The 16,952-nt window shown below is 51.1% G+C and overlaps 1 protein-coding gene across 1 annotated transcript; it reads left to right on the plus strand.

The window, feature by feature from the left end:
- The first annotated feature begins 303 nt into the window (after positions 1-303).
- Slc35e1 (solute carrier family 35 member E1) lies at positions 304-12,436 on the plus strand. The gene is made up of 6 exons (XM_028787793.1): positions 304-724; positions 978-1,048; positions 3,282-3,419; positions 4,708-4,833; positions 8,316-8,561; positions 9,264-12,436. Exons 1-6 carry the CDS (start codon positions 304-306, stop codon positions 9,489-9,491), a joined length of 1,230 nt encoding a protein of 409 aa, XP_028643626.1. The 3' UTR covers positions 9,492-12,436.
- The last annotated feature ends 4,516 nt before the right edge of the window (positions 12,437-16,952 follow it).

Raw genomic sequence — 16,952 nt, forward strand, 5'->3', positions numbered from 1 at the left:
ACCGAGAGAGCGGAACGCGCTCAGCGCACGCGCGCGACCCACAGCTCGTCCTTCGGGCTCGGCCACGCCCCCTTCCGGAAGTCGTTCGAGTGAGGGTGGGGCCCTTGCCGAAGACTTGGGTGTGGGCGCGTCGGCGGGCGCGCGACGACGACGCACGGGGCGTTGGCCAATGGCGAGCGGCGATGACGCACAGGGCCAGCGGCCAATGGTGAGCGGCGTCTGCCGGCGCGCCTGTCCGGGCTGTCCCACCCCCGGCCCGCGTCCGGCGGTCGTCCGGCGGGAAGGGGCGGCCGCTCAAGCAGGATGGCGGCGGCGGCGGCAGCCCCGGGTCCCGGCGCAGGCGCGGGGGTCCCGGGCGCGGGTGGCGGCGGGGCGCGCGAGGGCGCGCGGGTGGCGGCGCTGTGTCTACTATGGTACGCGCTGAGCGCGGGCGGTAACGTGGTCAATAAGGTGATTCTGAGCGCCTTCCCGTTCCCGGTCACCGTGTCGCTGTGCCACATCCTAGCGCTGTGCGCGGGGCTGCCGCCACTGCTGCGCGCCTGGCGCGTGCCGCCCGCGCCGCCCGTGTCGGGCCCCGGACCCGGCCCGCATCCGGCGTCTGGCCCGCTGCTGCCGCCGCGCTTCTATCCGCGTTACGTGCTGCCGCTTGCCTTTGGCAAGTACTTCGCGTCGGTGTCGGCGCACGTCAGCATCTGGAAGGTGCCGGTCTCCTATGCGCACACCGGTAGGTGCTGACGCTGGCTGTGCGCGCTGTCTGGGGCTTCGAAGTATGAGTAGGAGTGCGCGGACCGTCTGACTGAGAGGCCGCCAAGGCGCGGCGGATTTTCTTGTTGGAAAAGGTCTGAGGAGTTTACCGGGCGCCTGGCAGAATTGACTCCAGCTATTGGGATCGGGAGGAAGCCTTACAGAAAGAAGGTCCGGGGTCGGGTGTGCAGGTTGCCGGGACTGCCCACTGAGTGCCTTTCCTCTCTTTGCAGTCAAGGCCACGATGCCCATCTGGGTGGTCCTCCTGTCCCGGATCATCATGAAGGAGAAACAGAGCACCAAGGTAACCCTGGCAGAAGCCCTGGGCTAGGCGGGATTCCCAGTAACTGGCCAGGTTGATGACGTGGTTGGACCGTGGCATGCTCTGGCTTCCTGTCAAATAAGGAAGTCAAGGTGTCAGCCTCCTGTGACTTCAACTAGCTCCCGCACTCACCTTTCAGACAGCAGGTGTATGTGTGAAGGGGAGATATCACCACCTAATCTCTCGCTTGTTTTCCCTGAGCACCACATCCCTCTGGGGTCCACTATTCTTTTCTGTTTTGATTCCCTCCTCTGGGATTGCTGGTAGGTGATGTCTGTTTGGTTCCATTTTAGCAAGTCACCAACAAACAAATTAAGTTGAGACAAGTTTTCCTTTTATATTATTTTTATGTTTATTTATGTGTGTATGTTGTTCCTTGCCATGTGTATGGAAGTCAGAGGACAGTTCTCACCGTGTGGATACCTGGGATCAGATTCAAGGTGTCAGGCGTGGCCATGACAACCTTACCTGTTGAACTATCATGTCCTAGTCTCCCCATCACCAGAAAGGTGATCTGGATCTGATGTGAGATGCTGGGCCATGGCAGAAGCTAGCCAGTTTGTAGAAACTAAAACTTTACAAAGCCTGTCATGGTGCCATGGGTCTGTCATTTTAGCACTGAGAGGCAGAGGCAGGAGGATGAGGAGTTCTAGGCCAGCCTGATTACAGAGTTGGACATGGTGGCACACACCTTTAACACAGCACTCTGGAGGCAGAAGCAGGAGGATCTCTGAGTTGGAGGCCAGCCTGGTCTACATGTTGAGTTCCAGGACTCCATCTCAAAATGAATTCATTAATTAATAGGAAGAAAAGAGCAAAAGAAAAGAGTTGTGGTCCAGTGTGGAGCCCTAGCTAAGAACTCAGAGGCCCAGGCTTCAATCCCTGTGTTGAACCAAGAAAACCTTGGGTTGTGATTATCTGGACGTGGGTCATACACAGCACCCAGAGCTCAGAGCTGCCTGGGAAAGGTGCCAGGCCTGGGTATTTTTCTGGCTTGGGGCTTAAGAGCAAGAATCAGGCTCACTATGTCCTGTGCAGTGGTGATGCCAGTGTTCAGCTAGAAGCCATCTCACCTTGTACAACACTCACTTTCCTATGCCCTGTAATTGATGCACCTGGATCAGTGCAGAAACTGGGCCACCTCTGGCTGAGTTTTGTCCTCAGGCCCAACTTTATCCTAATGAGTCCTGTCTGCACTCTGCAGTCCATGCCAGGGTGATATCAGGTAGGACTAGCCTCCTGGGGGGTCAGAGTTGCTGGGGAGGCATCCAGGTGTGTCACCTGATAGCACACCTTATGTTTATCAGTTTTCCTGGTCACTAGGGACATTGTACCTGGCCCAGGGCCTCACAAGTGCAGGACCTGGAGATTGGCCTTCTTGGGCAGGGACGTGTCCTGCACGGCAGATACATCAGGCCGGGAATCTCTGTTCTCAAAGGAAGGTGTAGGACGAGGAAAGGAGGCTGTGGCCAGTAGTTCAGAGCCAGGAGTTCAAGTCCCAGCGGCCACTGCCCTTTTGCTCCTGGATGCTGCTTTGTTTGTTTCTGTGTTTATTTTTTGTGGGTGTGTGGATACACATGGAGGTCAGAGGACAACTTGCACATGTTGGTTCTCTCTTTCCACCTAGGAGGCCTGGAGATTAAACTCAGTCAATCTAAGAGGACTATACCAGCTGAATCAACTAACTGGTCCCAAGATTTGGTTTTTAATACAAAATGTCACTGTTTAGTCCAGGCTTACCTAAGACTGGAAATCCTCTTGTTTTTTTGCCTTGTTAGGTTTTGTTTGTTTGTTTGATACAGGATTTGAAATAACTCAGGCTAGCCTCAGCCTTTTTTCCATTTATTTATCTATTTTCCTGTGTACATGTCTGTCTGTCTGTGTCTGCCTGTGCGAGGTGGTTAGAGGATGTGAGGAAGTCAGTTCTCTTCTACCATGTGGGTCCCGGGCATCAAGCTCCGGTTGTTAGGCTTAGTGGCAAGTGCCTTTATCTTTCAGCCATCTCCCCAGCCCCAGGCTTTCGACTCTCAATAACTTTCCTGCCTCAGCTTTCTGAGTGCTAGAATGCTGGGCATGAAGCACCATGTGAGATGCGGGCAGCATTTTCCAGGGTAGAAGGTGGGGTCCCCCAGGTCGGGCTTGGGGCCCTGAGCTTTCCTGCAGTTCTGAATGGTGGGTAGCCTCAGCCCACTTGAGCCCCTCTGACCTCCTGCAGGTATACCTGTCACTGGTCCCCATCATCAGCGGAGTCTTGCTAGCCACTGTCACAGAGCTGTCCTTCGACGTGTGGGGGCTGGTCAGCGCCCTGGCAGCCACGCTGTGCTTCTCTCTTCAGAACATCTTCTCCAAAAAGGTGTGTTGGCCCTGTCCCTGGCACAGGTTGCCTGAGTGTGGTGGCTTCAAGCAGACTGGCCAGAGCAGACCTTCCTATGCTTACTATTTGCTTGAGTCTCTGTCCCTTGTTTTGTTTTGAAAGCTAACCTTAAAGCTAACCTACTCTGCTATCTCTTGTTCCTTTTCTTTTCTAAATTTTCTTGCTACATTTTATTTATGATCCGTGTGTGTGTGTGTGTGTGCGTGTGCCTGTGTGCATGTGTGTGTGTGTTTGTGTGTGTGCAAGGGCACCTGCCATGGCCTCAGTGTACTGGTCAGAAAACAACTTACAGGAATCCTGTGGGACCTTAGCATCATGCTTGCTGAAAGTCTTTATAGGCCTTTACCCACTGACCCATCTCACTGGCCCCTCCATAGTATTTCCCACTAAACCTGGAATCCAACCTGTTCATGTCCCATGAGCCCCCTGGATCTGCCTGTGTCCCCACCACCAAGTGCTTGCGTTACAAATGTGATGCCGTGGCTAGCTTCTGTGTGTGTCCTTGTGCCTCTTTTCCTTTCCAAGCTCTTGCACTGAGTTGCGCTCATTGACCCTGACTTGTCTGGCCATGTGCATTGGCTGTTGCTGTGTGGTGTTACCTCACTGCAGAGCTCTTGTCATGACTAAGGCTCAGCACTACCTTCAGCACTGTGGGTCTGCTTGTTGGCAGTGTGGCTTGTTTCCACTTGTCTTGAAATACATTTTCTGTATTTCTTAGGACATGATGCTCAGCATGCAGCTGACTGGGGCATCCCCCTGTGGTAGACCTAAAGTCCATGGTTTATGAGTAGGATCTGTTTCTGGCATTGCCTGGTAGTGCTCAGACAGGCTAAACCAATCTAGATTCCAGTCACAGGGATTTCAGCCAGATATGAGGCACTTGCCTGTCATGAGCATATTTGGGATGAAGATGGGTTTGCTCTGAGGGCCAGACCAGCCTGAGCTACAGAGCAAGACCATATTCCAAAAACAATGCAAAGAAAAAAAAAAAAATCAGCGGGGTTGGGGTTTCAGAGTACTTGAGTCACTACACCCTACTCTACTCACCCTACAGCATGTTACTAGGTTGGTTCTGGTTTTTCTCTGTCAGCTTCTCATCCATAGGTCAGAGCGCTTTGTCTAGGCATGGCTGTGTCTTCCTTTATTAGCAAGCCAGCTGGTCTGATGCCTGAGCTCAGATGTCAGATTCCAGTCTCAGGTTGGGAACTGGAAACCCAGGCCTTATTGCTGGAGTGTCAACAGCTCTAACAAGGTGTTCTCCCCTCAGGTGTTGAGGGACTCCAGGATCCACCACCTGCGGCTGCTCAATATCCTGGGCTGCCACGCCGTGTTCTTCATGATCCCCACATGGGTTCTGGTGGACCTCTCCACCTTCCTGGTCAGCAGTGACCTGGTGAGTTGGGACTGCTGAGATGTGGGTGTGCCTTTGCCAGCTTCCTCAGCATGTGCTTGGTTGGAAGCTGTAGCCCTCTTGTTCATCCTGAGGCAGTCTTTGGGCACCTGTGCTAGTCTTTTGTGTTCCTGTAACAGAGTACCTGAGTCATAAGAAAATAGGAATGTAGCCGGGCGGTGGTGGCGCACGCCTTTAATCCCAGCACTCGGGAGGCAGAGGCAGGCGGATTTCTGAGTTCAAGGCCAGCCTGGTCTACAGAGTGAGTTCCAGGACAGCCCGGGCTATACAGAGAAACCCTGTCTCGAAAAAACAAAAAAAAAAAAAAAAAAAAAAAAAAAAAGAAAATAGGAATTTACTGGGCAGTGGTGGCACACGCCTTTAATTTCAGCATTTTGGAGGCAGAGGCAGGCGGACTTCTGAGTTCAAGGCCAGCCTGGTCTACAGAGTTAGTTCCAGGACAGCCAGGGCTGTACAGAGAAACCCTGTCTCGAAAAACCAAGAGAGAGAGAGAGAGAGAGAGAGAGAACGCGCGAGCGAGAGCGCGCGCGCGCGTGTGTGTAAGGAATCTTTAGCTCCCAGTTCTGGAGAGCAAATGTCCAGCATGGAGTGGGCTCATCTTGACCAGGAGAGTGCCACATCCTGACATGCCATGTGACCATGACAAGAGCATATGTGGAAGGGAGAAGTTGGTCTCTGAATGTCAGCCTGAGAGCCAGGGCTCCTGCTTTCCTGTATCAGTCAGCTTTCGGGCTCTGTAACCAAGTGCTTAAGGTTATTGGTTTGGGGAGAGGAAATGTTTATTTTGGCTCAGGGTTTCTGTCTTTGTGTGCTTGGCCCTGATTGCTTTGGGTCTGTGGTGGGAGCACATAGGTGACAGTGTCACTGAAGACTGGTGGAGCAGCTGTCTAGAATTGAGCTTCACTTCAGCATTTGGTCTCCTTCATTCAACAGTCTGAATCCAAGTGGGCTAAAACCCTAAACCCTGTGAGCAGCTATAGGAACTCCAGTCCTGGGAAGACGAGGCCAGCCCACTGCAGTCTCATACACAAGCACCTTACCCTCCAGTACATGTGCACACATGCACATTCATGTGTGCACACTCATGAGAACACACACAGGAGTGAGAGCACGTGCTCTTACTAGTGTAGCCCTGGTCAGTCTGGATGTAACTGTCCTCCAGGGCCTATGTGTGGGCCTCCCTCTAAAAATTCGTGGTGGTGGTGGGACCTGGTGGAGGTTCAACTTGATAGGAGGAAGTAAGAAATTGAGACCTGTCCTTGGAGGGGACCTCTCTCTTCCTGTTTTACTCTGCCTCTGCTTCCTGTTGATGAAATCACCTCTGCTAAAAGAGCCTTTTGCCAAAGCCAAGAGGTTTGGACCATATGGTCCTGAACTGTGACTTAGGGGTATCGATGACAGGACAGTGCTTTCTCTGACCTTACAAGGTCCAGGCTCCACCCAGTACCACTCACAGAGGATAAGACGAGGGTCAGGAACTCAGTCATCTTCGGCTACACAGTAAGTTTGAAGAGAGTCTGGGCTACATGAGACCCTGTTTCCAAAGAGAGCTGACTGTCAGTCACAGGACATGCCTGGCAGAGTGGCACCATTTTAGCCCAGCTCTGTGTGGAGGGACTGGGAATGATGGGAGGGTGCCTGGGAGACATAGGAACCCTGAGAGGGAACCATGAAAGTACACAGGGGATTTGAAGGAACTTGGGAATCCTGGGAATGGCTGGAAGAGAGGGTGCAGGTAAGAAGCTGAAGTCTTTTTTGCCAGGGCTGGGCTCCCAGGAGCAGAGCAGCATCCCAGGTAACCCAGCGGGCTCCTGTCCAGCAACTTGGATATGCCAATTCCCATCCCCTAGGAAGCACTGGAGTGCTTTGTTACGGGAATAGAAAGTACACCCAGTTTCTGCTCTGTGCAGTTTTTTCTTTCCCTTCCCTTTGGGGGCGTGTGTGTGTGTGTGTGTGTGTGTGTGTGTGTGTGTTCGTTCGTGTACATGTGTACACGTGTACATGCACAGTGAGCCAGCAGTGTCTCTTGTGGTATGCAGGTGGAAAACAGAATCCAGCCTCCACATCTCCCTCAGTAGCTCCCCCTTGTCTTTCAAGTAGGATCTCACTAACTTGCTAGGATGGTGGCCAAGCCCTCAAGACCCGCCAGTTTTTGTCACCCGAGCTTCCTACTTCTAGCAGTAGGGGCTCTGCGTGTATGCAGCTGCACCCACATTTTCTTCACATGGGTGCTGGGGGCTGCTCCACCTTTGGTGCTTTTGAGACAGGATCTATGTCCTGTATTAGGTAGCCTAGGGTGTCTTCAGACTCCTGATCCCCCTGCCTCCACCTCCTGAGTACTGGAATATAAAGTATGCCCTCCATGCCAGGATTGGAAGCTCAATATGATTTGGTGGACTCTGTGGATCATCCTTTTGGGACTTCCTCCAAGATCCTTCCCTTGGTGGCCAGCTGACATGCCTGCTAACCACCATGTCTGGCAAGGATCCAGCTGGGACTTGTGGCTTCCACAGGCTGGCTGAGGACTGGCAGCAGTCCAGGAGGGTGGGTGTGAGTAAGATCTGAGGAGTCTGATGGCCAGGGCCTCCCAGTGTCCTAGCTGGGCCTTTGTGTTCTCCTGATTCCTGTCTGAGGACAGGTGTGCTCTGGGGCTGTTTTCCACTCTCTAGAAGCCCTACCCACTACTGACACCTCTCACAGAAGGTGGTAGTAGTTGATGTCACCTATATCCTTGGGTTTGTCTGGTTTGATGCTTTCACTTCTGTGTTCTGTGGGGTTTGGGGCTGAAACCATAGCTTCATGCATGCTCAGAATGCTCCACCACGAAGCTTCTGTGGGGAAAGTGCTTGTTGTGCAGTTGTGAGGACAGGTTTAGACACTAGGAGGCAGGGTGGGATCCCTGCAGCACACTGTACCCTGCCACACACACAGTTTTGATGGACTTAAGAAAAATTATTAAATATTATATATTTGGGTGTTTTGCTTGCATGTATGTCCACATGCAACATGTGTGCTTGGGTGCCCTCAAAAGTCAAAAGAGGCCATTGGATCCCCTGGGACTGGTATTACAGATGATTATGACCTGTCATGAGGGTGCTGGGCATCTAACCCAGGTCCTTTGGGAGAGCAGCTAAGTGCTTTTAACTGCTGAACCATCTCTGTAGCCCTTTGGTGGCTGATTTTGCATCTCTGACTTGAGAAACGGTACTCCATCGCTGCGCCATGCAGTGGGGTAGTCAGGAAGGTTAGGGGGCATGTGTATGAAGCAGCACATGGACTGCTCATGTGCCTCTGAGGGTAAAGGTGCCTGTAGCCAAGCTTGTCACCCACCAGTCTGAATCCAGACAGGACTGCATGAGACTCTTGTTTCAAAAAACATTTAACCGCCTGCTGGGCCATGGTAATCATCTGCCTGAATATAGTTGTGCCTCTCCCCCACTGATGCTCCCTGTCCGTCTCCACAGGCCTATGTGTCTCAGTGGCCCTGGACGCTGCTGCTCTTGGCAGTTAGTGGCTTCTGCAACTTCGCACAGAATGTTATCGCCTTCAGCATTCTCAACCTCATCAGCCCACTTAGCTACTCAGTGGCCAACGCCACCAAGAGGATCATGGTCATCACTGTGTCCCTCGTCATGCTGCGCAACCCAGTGACCAGCACCAATGTGCTGGGCATGATGACTGCCATTCTGGGTGTCTTCCTGTACAACAAGGTAAGCATTGGGTGCTACCCTCCCACAGCAGGCACAGCCTCAAGGAGGGACAAGGAGCCCCAGGAAGGAGAGGGGAGGGGGTTTCTGGCTGTAAGTTCCAGAAGTACCTAACAGGGTGAGTCAGTTGTATGCACTAGACAGAACAACATGGCAGTAGGAGTCTAAGCACAGGCTACTCTAGAACTCACTATCCTCCTGCCTCCACACTCTGATCTCTAGGGTCATCGGTGCAGGGATCAGAAGCTTTCTTTGTGTCTTACTTGTTTTGAAATAGTCTTGTATAGCCCAGAGTGGCCTTTAGCTTCTGACCCCCTGTTCCACCGCCCTTGGAGTGGAATGACAGCTGTCTGTACTGGATCTGTGCCCTGGATTATGCAGTGCTGAGACGGACCCTAGAGCATAAGTCTTATAGACAGCCATAGAACCATAGCTCTTATAGTCTACCATAGAAGTGTCCCTAGTCCTTGGGTTTGGGGTGACCTCTGTATCCCTAGTCCTTGGGTTTGGGGTAACCTCTTTGCTGCTGGTATTCTTTTCTTTCCCTTCCTTCCTTTCTATTTGTTTTAGTTTGGTTTTTAAAGTCTCATGTAGCCTAGGTTGGCTTTGTACTCCTGCCCTTCCTGACTCTGCCTCTATAGGGCTGGGATAACATGCCCCCATACCCAGAGTTCCCTTGTGCTTGTTATTGCTCTCTTCACACAGACCAAGTATGATGCGAACCAGCAGGCCCGGCGCCATCTCCTTCCCATCTCCACATCAGACCTGAGCAGCAGAGAGCACTTGCGGAGCCCAATGGAAAAGCCCCACAATGGTGCACTGTTCCCCCAGCAGGGTGACTTCCAGTACCGCAATATCCTCCTCACAGACCACTTCCAATATGGCCGCCAGGGCCACCCAAACTCCTATGCTCTCAGCCGACATGATGTGTAGGCCAGGTCAGGCCTTCTGCACCCCCTTCTTGAGCCCAGCAGCTTCAGAATATTCTGGCAGCCTGACTGAGCATATGATACATGGCAGGCCATCAAGGGAGCTCTGGGTCCTGGTCCCTGATGGGCTGCAGGGTGTGACCAGAGCATCGACAGCCACAAGCCTGGGGCAGAAAAAGAGCCAGAGAGAGACCTTGATGTGCGCAGGGTGGCCCCTGGCATATTGCAGAGGTCTGGTCTGAACTTCTGGTGAAGTGACTCTGGAAGAAGTGGCATCTCTGTGACTGCAATCCTGGAAGCCAACAGGAGGTGGCATCTGGGGCATCATATAGCCCAGAGGGATGGAGGGCTGACATGGGTGGCATTACTGTCCCCACCAATGCTATAGAGTTCCAGAATGCCCCAAGGCAGTTGGCCACTTGCAGCTAGTGCTGCCCAGGGGCAGACCTACAGTGACCATCAGCCCATCAGCTGTGTCCCTCCTCTGCCATGTGGGTGCCAAAGCAGGACATAGCCCTTGGCCTGGGGGGCCCTTAGACTCTAGAGGAGCAGCTTGGCTGCTCCCCACCCTTCTGATGGCACAGAAGGCCAGGTGGTGGCGATGGCAGTTTCCTCAGAACCTAAGTTTCTCTGGGGAGCATCCATCGGCCATGGGAGCTTTGGTGCCTGGGTCCCATCATGCACTACACAATGGCTAGTCAGCAGGTGGAAACCATCTTGTCTCACTTCAAAATATGGGATGTTTGTTGCTGGAGCCAGTCCCTCCCAGCTCAGTGGTAGCAGGCAATGCCTAAGGGTACTGAAGCTGCAGCCAAAGGAGTAGGAGGAGGTATTCACACTCCAAGTACAGTGTTGCTTGTTAGTGAGGAGACCATGTGTGTGTCAGGATTTGAACTGTGTCCCAGTAAATGGGACACTAGGCAGGTCTTGGTCTTTTAGTTAGGAATCACTTTGAGGCTGGGTTGGTAGAGTGCCTGCCTAGCATGCGTGCAGCCTTAGCTTCTGTCCACAGAATGTCACATGGTGGTACAGGCCTGCCTTCCCAGCACTCTGGAAGCATATTTAGGAGGATCTGGAGGACAAGGTCCTCACCTACATAGTAGGTTCCAACCAGCCTGGGCTACAATGAGAGGCTTTCTCAGGAAAATGACCAGTTTAGGGACCTGCCCTAGTGGCACACATCTAGGGGCTGAGGCAGGAAGATGGCCATGAGTTTGAAGTCAGTCTGGGCTACATAATGAGGCTCTCTCTGATAAACAAAGTTTAGGGGCTCATCCTGGTGGCCCATACTTATGGTCTTAGGTACTCATTAGGTACCCCGTTGGTAAGCATAAGTGTGAGTTTTATTGTGGGCACAGCAGGTGAATGGTAGGAAAGGACACCAAGCTAAGCTCGGGGTATAAGTGGGTCTCAGAATATAGACCAGGCTGGACTTAAACTCATGGGCTATACCTGTCTCTGCCTCCTGAGTGCTTGGATTCTTTAAAAGCATGGGCACCATAGCCAGATGGAGTCATCCTCACTAAGCCTCCCAGGCTGACCTTTAACTCTGAGCATTTGTGTCTCCTCCATCATTAAAAACTGAGCTCACAGGTATGTCATGGCACCCCAGTCCCTAACTCCTGATTCGTTGGGTCCCTCTGCTTTTGATTACTTGGAGTTTTGTATTGAAGGTTAGTTTATTACTTAGCCTCTTGCTTGCCTAAGATGTTGCAACCCCAGCCTCTGGATAGTGTCATCTGCCTTGCTTACTGGTTTGTACCTTGGTAAGGTCTTCTGTTGGGTTTTCCTCACTGGGGAAGACTGGCCTGAGACACTTGGCACTGCGGAGGGCTCTATGGGTGACTCTGACTCAGCTCTGGACTCAGAATGAATTATGTCTTTTTGGATTACCAAGATGTTCCTGTAATTTGTGTATTGATGTTTTTCCTTTTCTAGGGAGCAAAAAGGCCCATCTCACTTTTCTTAACGGTTTATGAATTAATGAATGGGATACTTAGTTTTGTTCCAAGGCTCACAGCAAGTTTGAACACTGGAATATTGGATGAGATAGTCAGAGTAGACCAGATTCTCGGATCAAAAGACAAACAGTTGGGGCTGCAGCTCTGGCTACAGAGCTCACCTCCATGCATGAAGTCCTGGCCACTCTCAGCACCACATACAGTGTGGCAGTGCACATCTGTTGCCCCAGTACTCAGGAGGCTGAGGCAGTTAGGATCAGGACTTCAGTGTAATATCTGGCTACATTGTGAATTGGAAGTCAGCCTGGGCTATATGAGAGAACAAACAAAGCAGACTTGATCCACAATTTACCTCTGTCCAGTCAAAGTCAAGTTAGCCCTACTCCCGTGTCTTACTCCCACTACATTCATCCTCCCTCTGCAGGTCTGACCTAATCCACCTGTTAGTGTTCATATGAGGATTTTGTTGCTGCCCCACATATCCTTTGAAGTGGCTTAGCCAACACACAGATCCTGATCTAACCAGCTCCTTCATTTTACAGAAGGGGAAACTGAGGCTTAAAGTTGTGAATGTCTATCCACTATTAGAGCACTTGGAGCTTTTAGTTATTTATTTCTTTGAGATGGTATCTGCCTATTTAGCTCAGGCTGGCCACAGAATAGAAGGCACTCCTCCAGCCTTAGCCTATGTGCCTGGAGGATCTGCCATACTCAGCACCTTACTTTGTCATTTATTCTAGGGAAACCCTTGACTGAGGATAGGAGCCAGATAAATTGAGGCAGGAAAGCACTTGAAACTTGATCTGTGTATTGGGAGGACTCTGAGCAGTGGGCTCTTCATGGCCAGACCCCAAGCCCCAAATCCTCAGGTCTGAAACAGGAAACTTTGCTTTCCATTTTCGTCATCTTGAGGCTCCTGTGTCAAACTCTCCTATGGGAGTAGCTATGTTCCTGGTTGCCATTTACCAAAAATAAATGATGGTCTCCAGGGGCTTGAGTTTGGTTCTGGTTTGTCAGGGAGGGTCTTGCTCTGTGCTCCCATCAGCACAACGCAAAAGGAGTAAAAGATTGAAAACCCAAGGCTGGAAAAATGGCTTGGTTAGCCCTTGAAAGACGTATGAAAATCAGAGTTGGGATCCCCAGAACCCCCCCCCCAAAAAAAAAAAAAACAAACCTGGGCAGACCCAGCTCCACCTGCCATCTTAGTGGGAGAGTTGGATAAAGGTCCCAGGATCATGGGCAGAAACTGGCTACTGTCAGGTTCATCATGAAGCCTGCCTTATGTATAAGGTGGAGGGCCAGTGGGACAGCTAAGTAGGTAAGAACAAGTTCAATTTCTGGAACCCACTCCTCTAAGTTGTCCTCTGGCCTCCACATTTGTGTTCTGCCATGCACACATAAAAATTTTGTGTTAAGTGTGCTGGGCATGGTGGTGCACACCTCTGGTCTCAGCAGGCAGGAGGCAGAGGTGAGTGGATCTCTGAGTTTGAGGCCAACCTGGCCTACAGAGTGAGTTCAAAGACAGCCTACAGAGAGAAACCCTGTCTCGAAAAACCAAAAAGAAAAGAAAAATATAAAAGAGCAGCTAAAGAAGGACCTGATGACCGGATGCCAATCACCAGCCTCTTCATACACATCCCTCTATATATGGGTACCCACACATGCAAACAAACATGTCTGCACACATACACAAACCACATATATCTATATGTGCATGCAAGGCAAAATGACTTTTTGTCTGCCTTTATTTTTATGCCTGATTGTCTATCAATTGAAATTGAGTGGCCCTGCCTCAAGCTTTGAGTGTTTGCATGCATGTGTGTGCTTTCATGTGTGTATATACATGTGCATAAGTGTATGTTTGCTGAGGCTCCTATAGCACCTCTATGGCTTCAGCTAGCTTATGCTGCACCAGGATTCAGTTCCTGCAAGAGTCCAAGTCCAGCTACACTCCTCAAGGCCAGTCAGGGCACCCATTTCCTTAGCTAACCTCTTTTGCAGCCCAGGCAGACTTCTATTGATCCTCTTCCTCAGCCTCAGGCTGAGCTGCAAGTTTCCTCCTGTGTATTTGTAGGATGGGCCAATGAGCCCCATGGCTCCTCCTGCTTCTGCCTTCCCAGCTCTAGCATGAATATGCTTCACCACCCCTGACTTTTTATGTAGGTGCCAAAGAGTTGAACTCAGGTCCTCATGCCTTTGTAGCAAGCACTTTACCTACTGAGCCAGACCTCTATAGATAGCTGGGGTACAACAGACACCTATACATGGAGTGGAAACAAGAGATTGGCCTCAGGTGTTCTTGTGTGCCAATAGGTCTACCATCTTACACTTGAGGCAGGGCCACTCACTGAACCTGGAGCTCAATAATTGTAGCTGCAGTGTGTATGAGGCCAGTGAGCCCGTCATCCTTCAGTCTCAGCTCCCACAGCGCAGACTAACAGTCACAACCACTTCTGGCTTTAATGCGTTTAGGGGTAGAATCTAACTCTTAGCCACTCCATTTATGGAGTATGGGGGTAGGGGGTACATTGAAGATTACACATGCTATGGTGCATATGTAAGAGTCAGAAGGCTACTTATAAAAGCCAGTTCTCCCACTGTGTGAGTCCCAGGTCATCGGGCTTGGTAGCAAATGCCTCTTTACCCACTGGGCAATCTTGCTGTGTTAAGACAGGCCTCACAGAGCTCAGGCTAGCTTTGAAGTCACTGTGTATCTTCTGTCTCTGATATGGTGTGCTGGCCAATGAACTGAAGCCACACCCTTCAGTTTTAGGAGTTATGTGGTCGTCAAAACACCAGAAAGGGACCCTGGACCTCACACATGCTAGGGAAGCACTGACCCACAGCCCCAGCCCTGTAATTCTGGCTGTTTAAGTTTCCTCTGTATTTTGGAGGATTCTGTGAGCAGTCAGGGAAGCTACCACAGTGAGGGGACCAAATATGTTGCAAAGCTTTTTTCTCAGCCTTAGTGAATGAGGATTCATTCAGGCTCCCAAAGGGGCTCAGTAGGAGGTAGGCAAGAGCCTGCTGAGGAACACTAAGAAGGGGCTTAAGGGCCCTTTCCCTAGGCAGGACCTAGTTGTCCAGACTTATTAGGGAGGTGGCAAGAGACAGGGGTATGCTGTGAAATAAGCATCAAGGGGCCAGGTGTGGGGGTGTGCACCTTTAACCCCAGTGCTGGGGAGGCAGAGGCACTGTGTGGGGCTGGGAACAGATGTGTGATGCAGGCTGCTGAGGTGGCTCAGTGGCTAAAGGCACTTGTTGCCAAGCCTGATAACCTGAGGTCAATTTAGGAACAACCATGAGTCAGTCATCCTCTCATTTCTGCACATGGGCCAAAGCAGGCAACCTCCCTCACCAATAAATAAAACAGAAGAAACTTCTAAAAATAGTCGCCTTCTGAATGGTCTACTGGCCCTCTCATTGTTTTGTTTTGGTCTTAAGACAGGGTTTCTCTGTGTAATAGCTCTGGCTGTTCTAGTTTTGTAGATCAGGCTGGCCTTGCCTGCCCTGCCTTTATGCGGGAATTAAAGGTGTGTGCCACCACCACCTGACCCTATTGCTTTTTAATTTTGCGTTCTGACTCCATGTTGTTATGGTATCAGATGCCTTGGAATTGGAGCTGCATGTGTGGGTTATGAACGTGCGTGCTGGGAGTCAAACTAGGGTCTTCTACAAGAGTAGCCAGTGTTCTTAACAGTTGAGCCATCTCCCCAAAACCCCTCCCTCACTTTCATTGCTTTAAACCAGGATACCTGGGTGTCACTACTGAGGGACTGAGAAGTGGTCAGTGGTCACTGTCAAGGAGCGAAGGGTAAGTAAGCTGGGACAGGACAGAGCTATGGAGAGCTTGGGGGCAGCTGAAGGGAACTAGGTGGGTATGTAGGTGGGGATTAGTTTTATCAGTAAGTTAGCTTGGCCTAGAACCTGGTCTAAGCAGAGTGCTCAGTAGATACAGGTTTGAGCTAGAGTTGTGACCCAGCAAAGCATGGTACCCTTGATCTGAGGCAGCCTGGATACTGACAGAATCAAGACATTAAGGCCTGGGCTTTCTCAGGAAAGAAGGTAACTATGTTCTGAAAGGAGATCCTATACCATCATTAAGAATCTTCTGGAACTGTCTCAGGTGAGACTGAGGGAAACAGGTTGAGCAGATACAGACTTCGGTTTACTGTGAGCCACACAAACAGTCCCTACAAGATTACAATATTCTTTGGGGATTACACACCTATGCTATTGTTGTCTGTATTCTTTACATTGAATTCTTGGACCTGAACTCAGGTGGCCCTGCTCCCATGCCAAGCACACCCCCATTGAGCTAGCTATCTCTGCAGCTCCAAGATTAGGGCATCATAAAGGGCCTTCACAGCAGGCAAGACAGGATTTACAGGAAGGGCACAGGGATCAGGATACCTTCCAGGCTCAACTTCATTCTCCCTCCTCATATAATCTTGGTGTGGAGCTTCCAGCAGTAGGAATATCCAACGAGGCAAGATAATTAGGAAAAGTTGGAGATCCCAAGATAACAGGCTCAAAGACACAGAGGCTCACTAAGGGCTTGGTGGCTAGCACAAAGTCAGAAAGTAGATCATACCAGTGCTGTAGGCACAGTTCCAAGAGATCCTGTGCCTTCTTCCAGCTTCTTCGAGCACTGAAGTCACATGCACAAACCCACCAGACACATACATATAACTGAAATAAATCTTGTTTTCGAGACAGGGTTCCTCTGTATAGTTCTGGCACTCTTTGTAGACCAAACTGGTTTTGAACTCGAGATCAGGCTGCCACTGCCTCCCAAGTGCTGAGACTAAAGGCGTGCGCCACGATGCCCAGCAAAATATGATAAATCGGTTTTTTAAAAGGCCGATGGTATATCTCAGTGCTTGCCTAAAGTGCACCCAGTCCTGTCTTCCACCTCCAGCATCCCGAAACCCCGGTGTGGTGGTGGCACACGCCTGTCATCTCAGTACACAAGAACTAGGAGGAGGATAGGGAATACAAGATTATCTAAGGCTATATGGGGAGTTGGAGGTCAGCCTAAGCTTTCTGAGACCTAATGTCCAAAAAAGCAGGACTAGGTAATAAGTAAACAGAAGGGCTGGGGTGTCGACGCAGCTTCCGGTTCTCCTTCCGTAGAACGCGTATAGTCGCTTCAGAAGACTTGTCTTTGCACCACGTCGGTCTGAGGCCCATGTTGAGGGGCCGGGGGCCCCAATGCTCAAAATTCTTACCCAAATGGAGCCGAGCCAGGATCGTGTGATTCGCCAGAACCATCACCTGCGGATCCCGCCTTCTGGATGGTGCAAAAGGCTGTAAAAGACGCAGAGGCCCGCGAGTGCACGAGCTCGCAAGAATGCGGCAGAAACCGAAAATGCAGCCGGAGCAGCTCCACACGCTCCAGCGCGTCGGGGCACAGCGGCCGGGCCGCGCATGCGCCTCGCTAGGCCGTCGCACTTCTGAGTCCTCATGCAGTCTCTTCCCGCCCTCCTTTAGTCCTCACTTCC

The sequence above is a fragment of the Grammomys surdaster genome, unplaced genomic scaffold (genome assembly GCF_004785775.1).
Source record: "Grammomys surdaster isolate TR1022 unplaced genomic scaffold, NIH_TR_1.0 125672, whole genome shotgun sequence".
Classification (NCBI taxonomy): Eukaryota; Metazoa; Chordata; class Mammalia; order Rodentia; family Muridae; genus Grammomys; species Grammomys surdaster.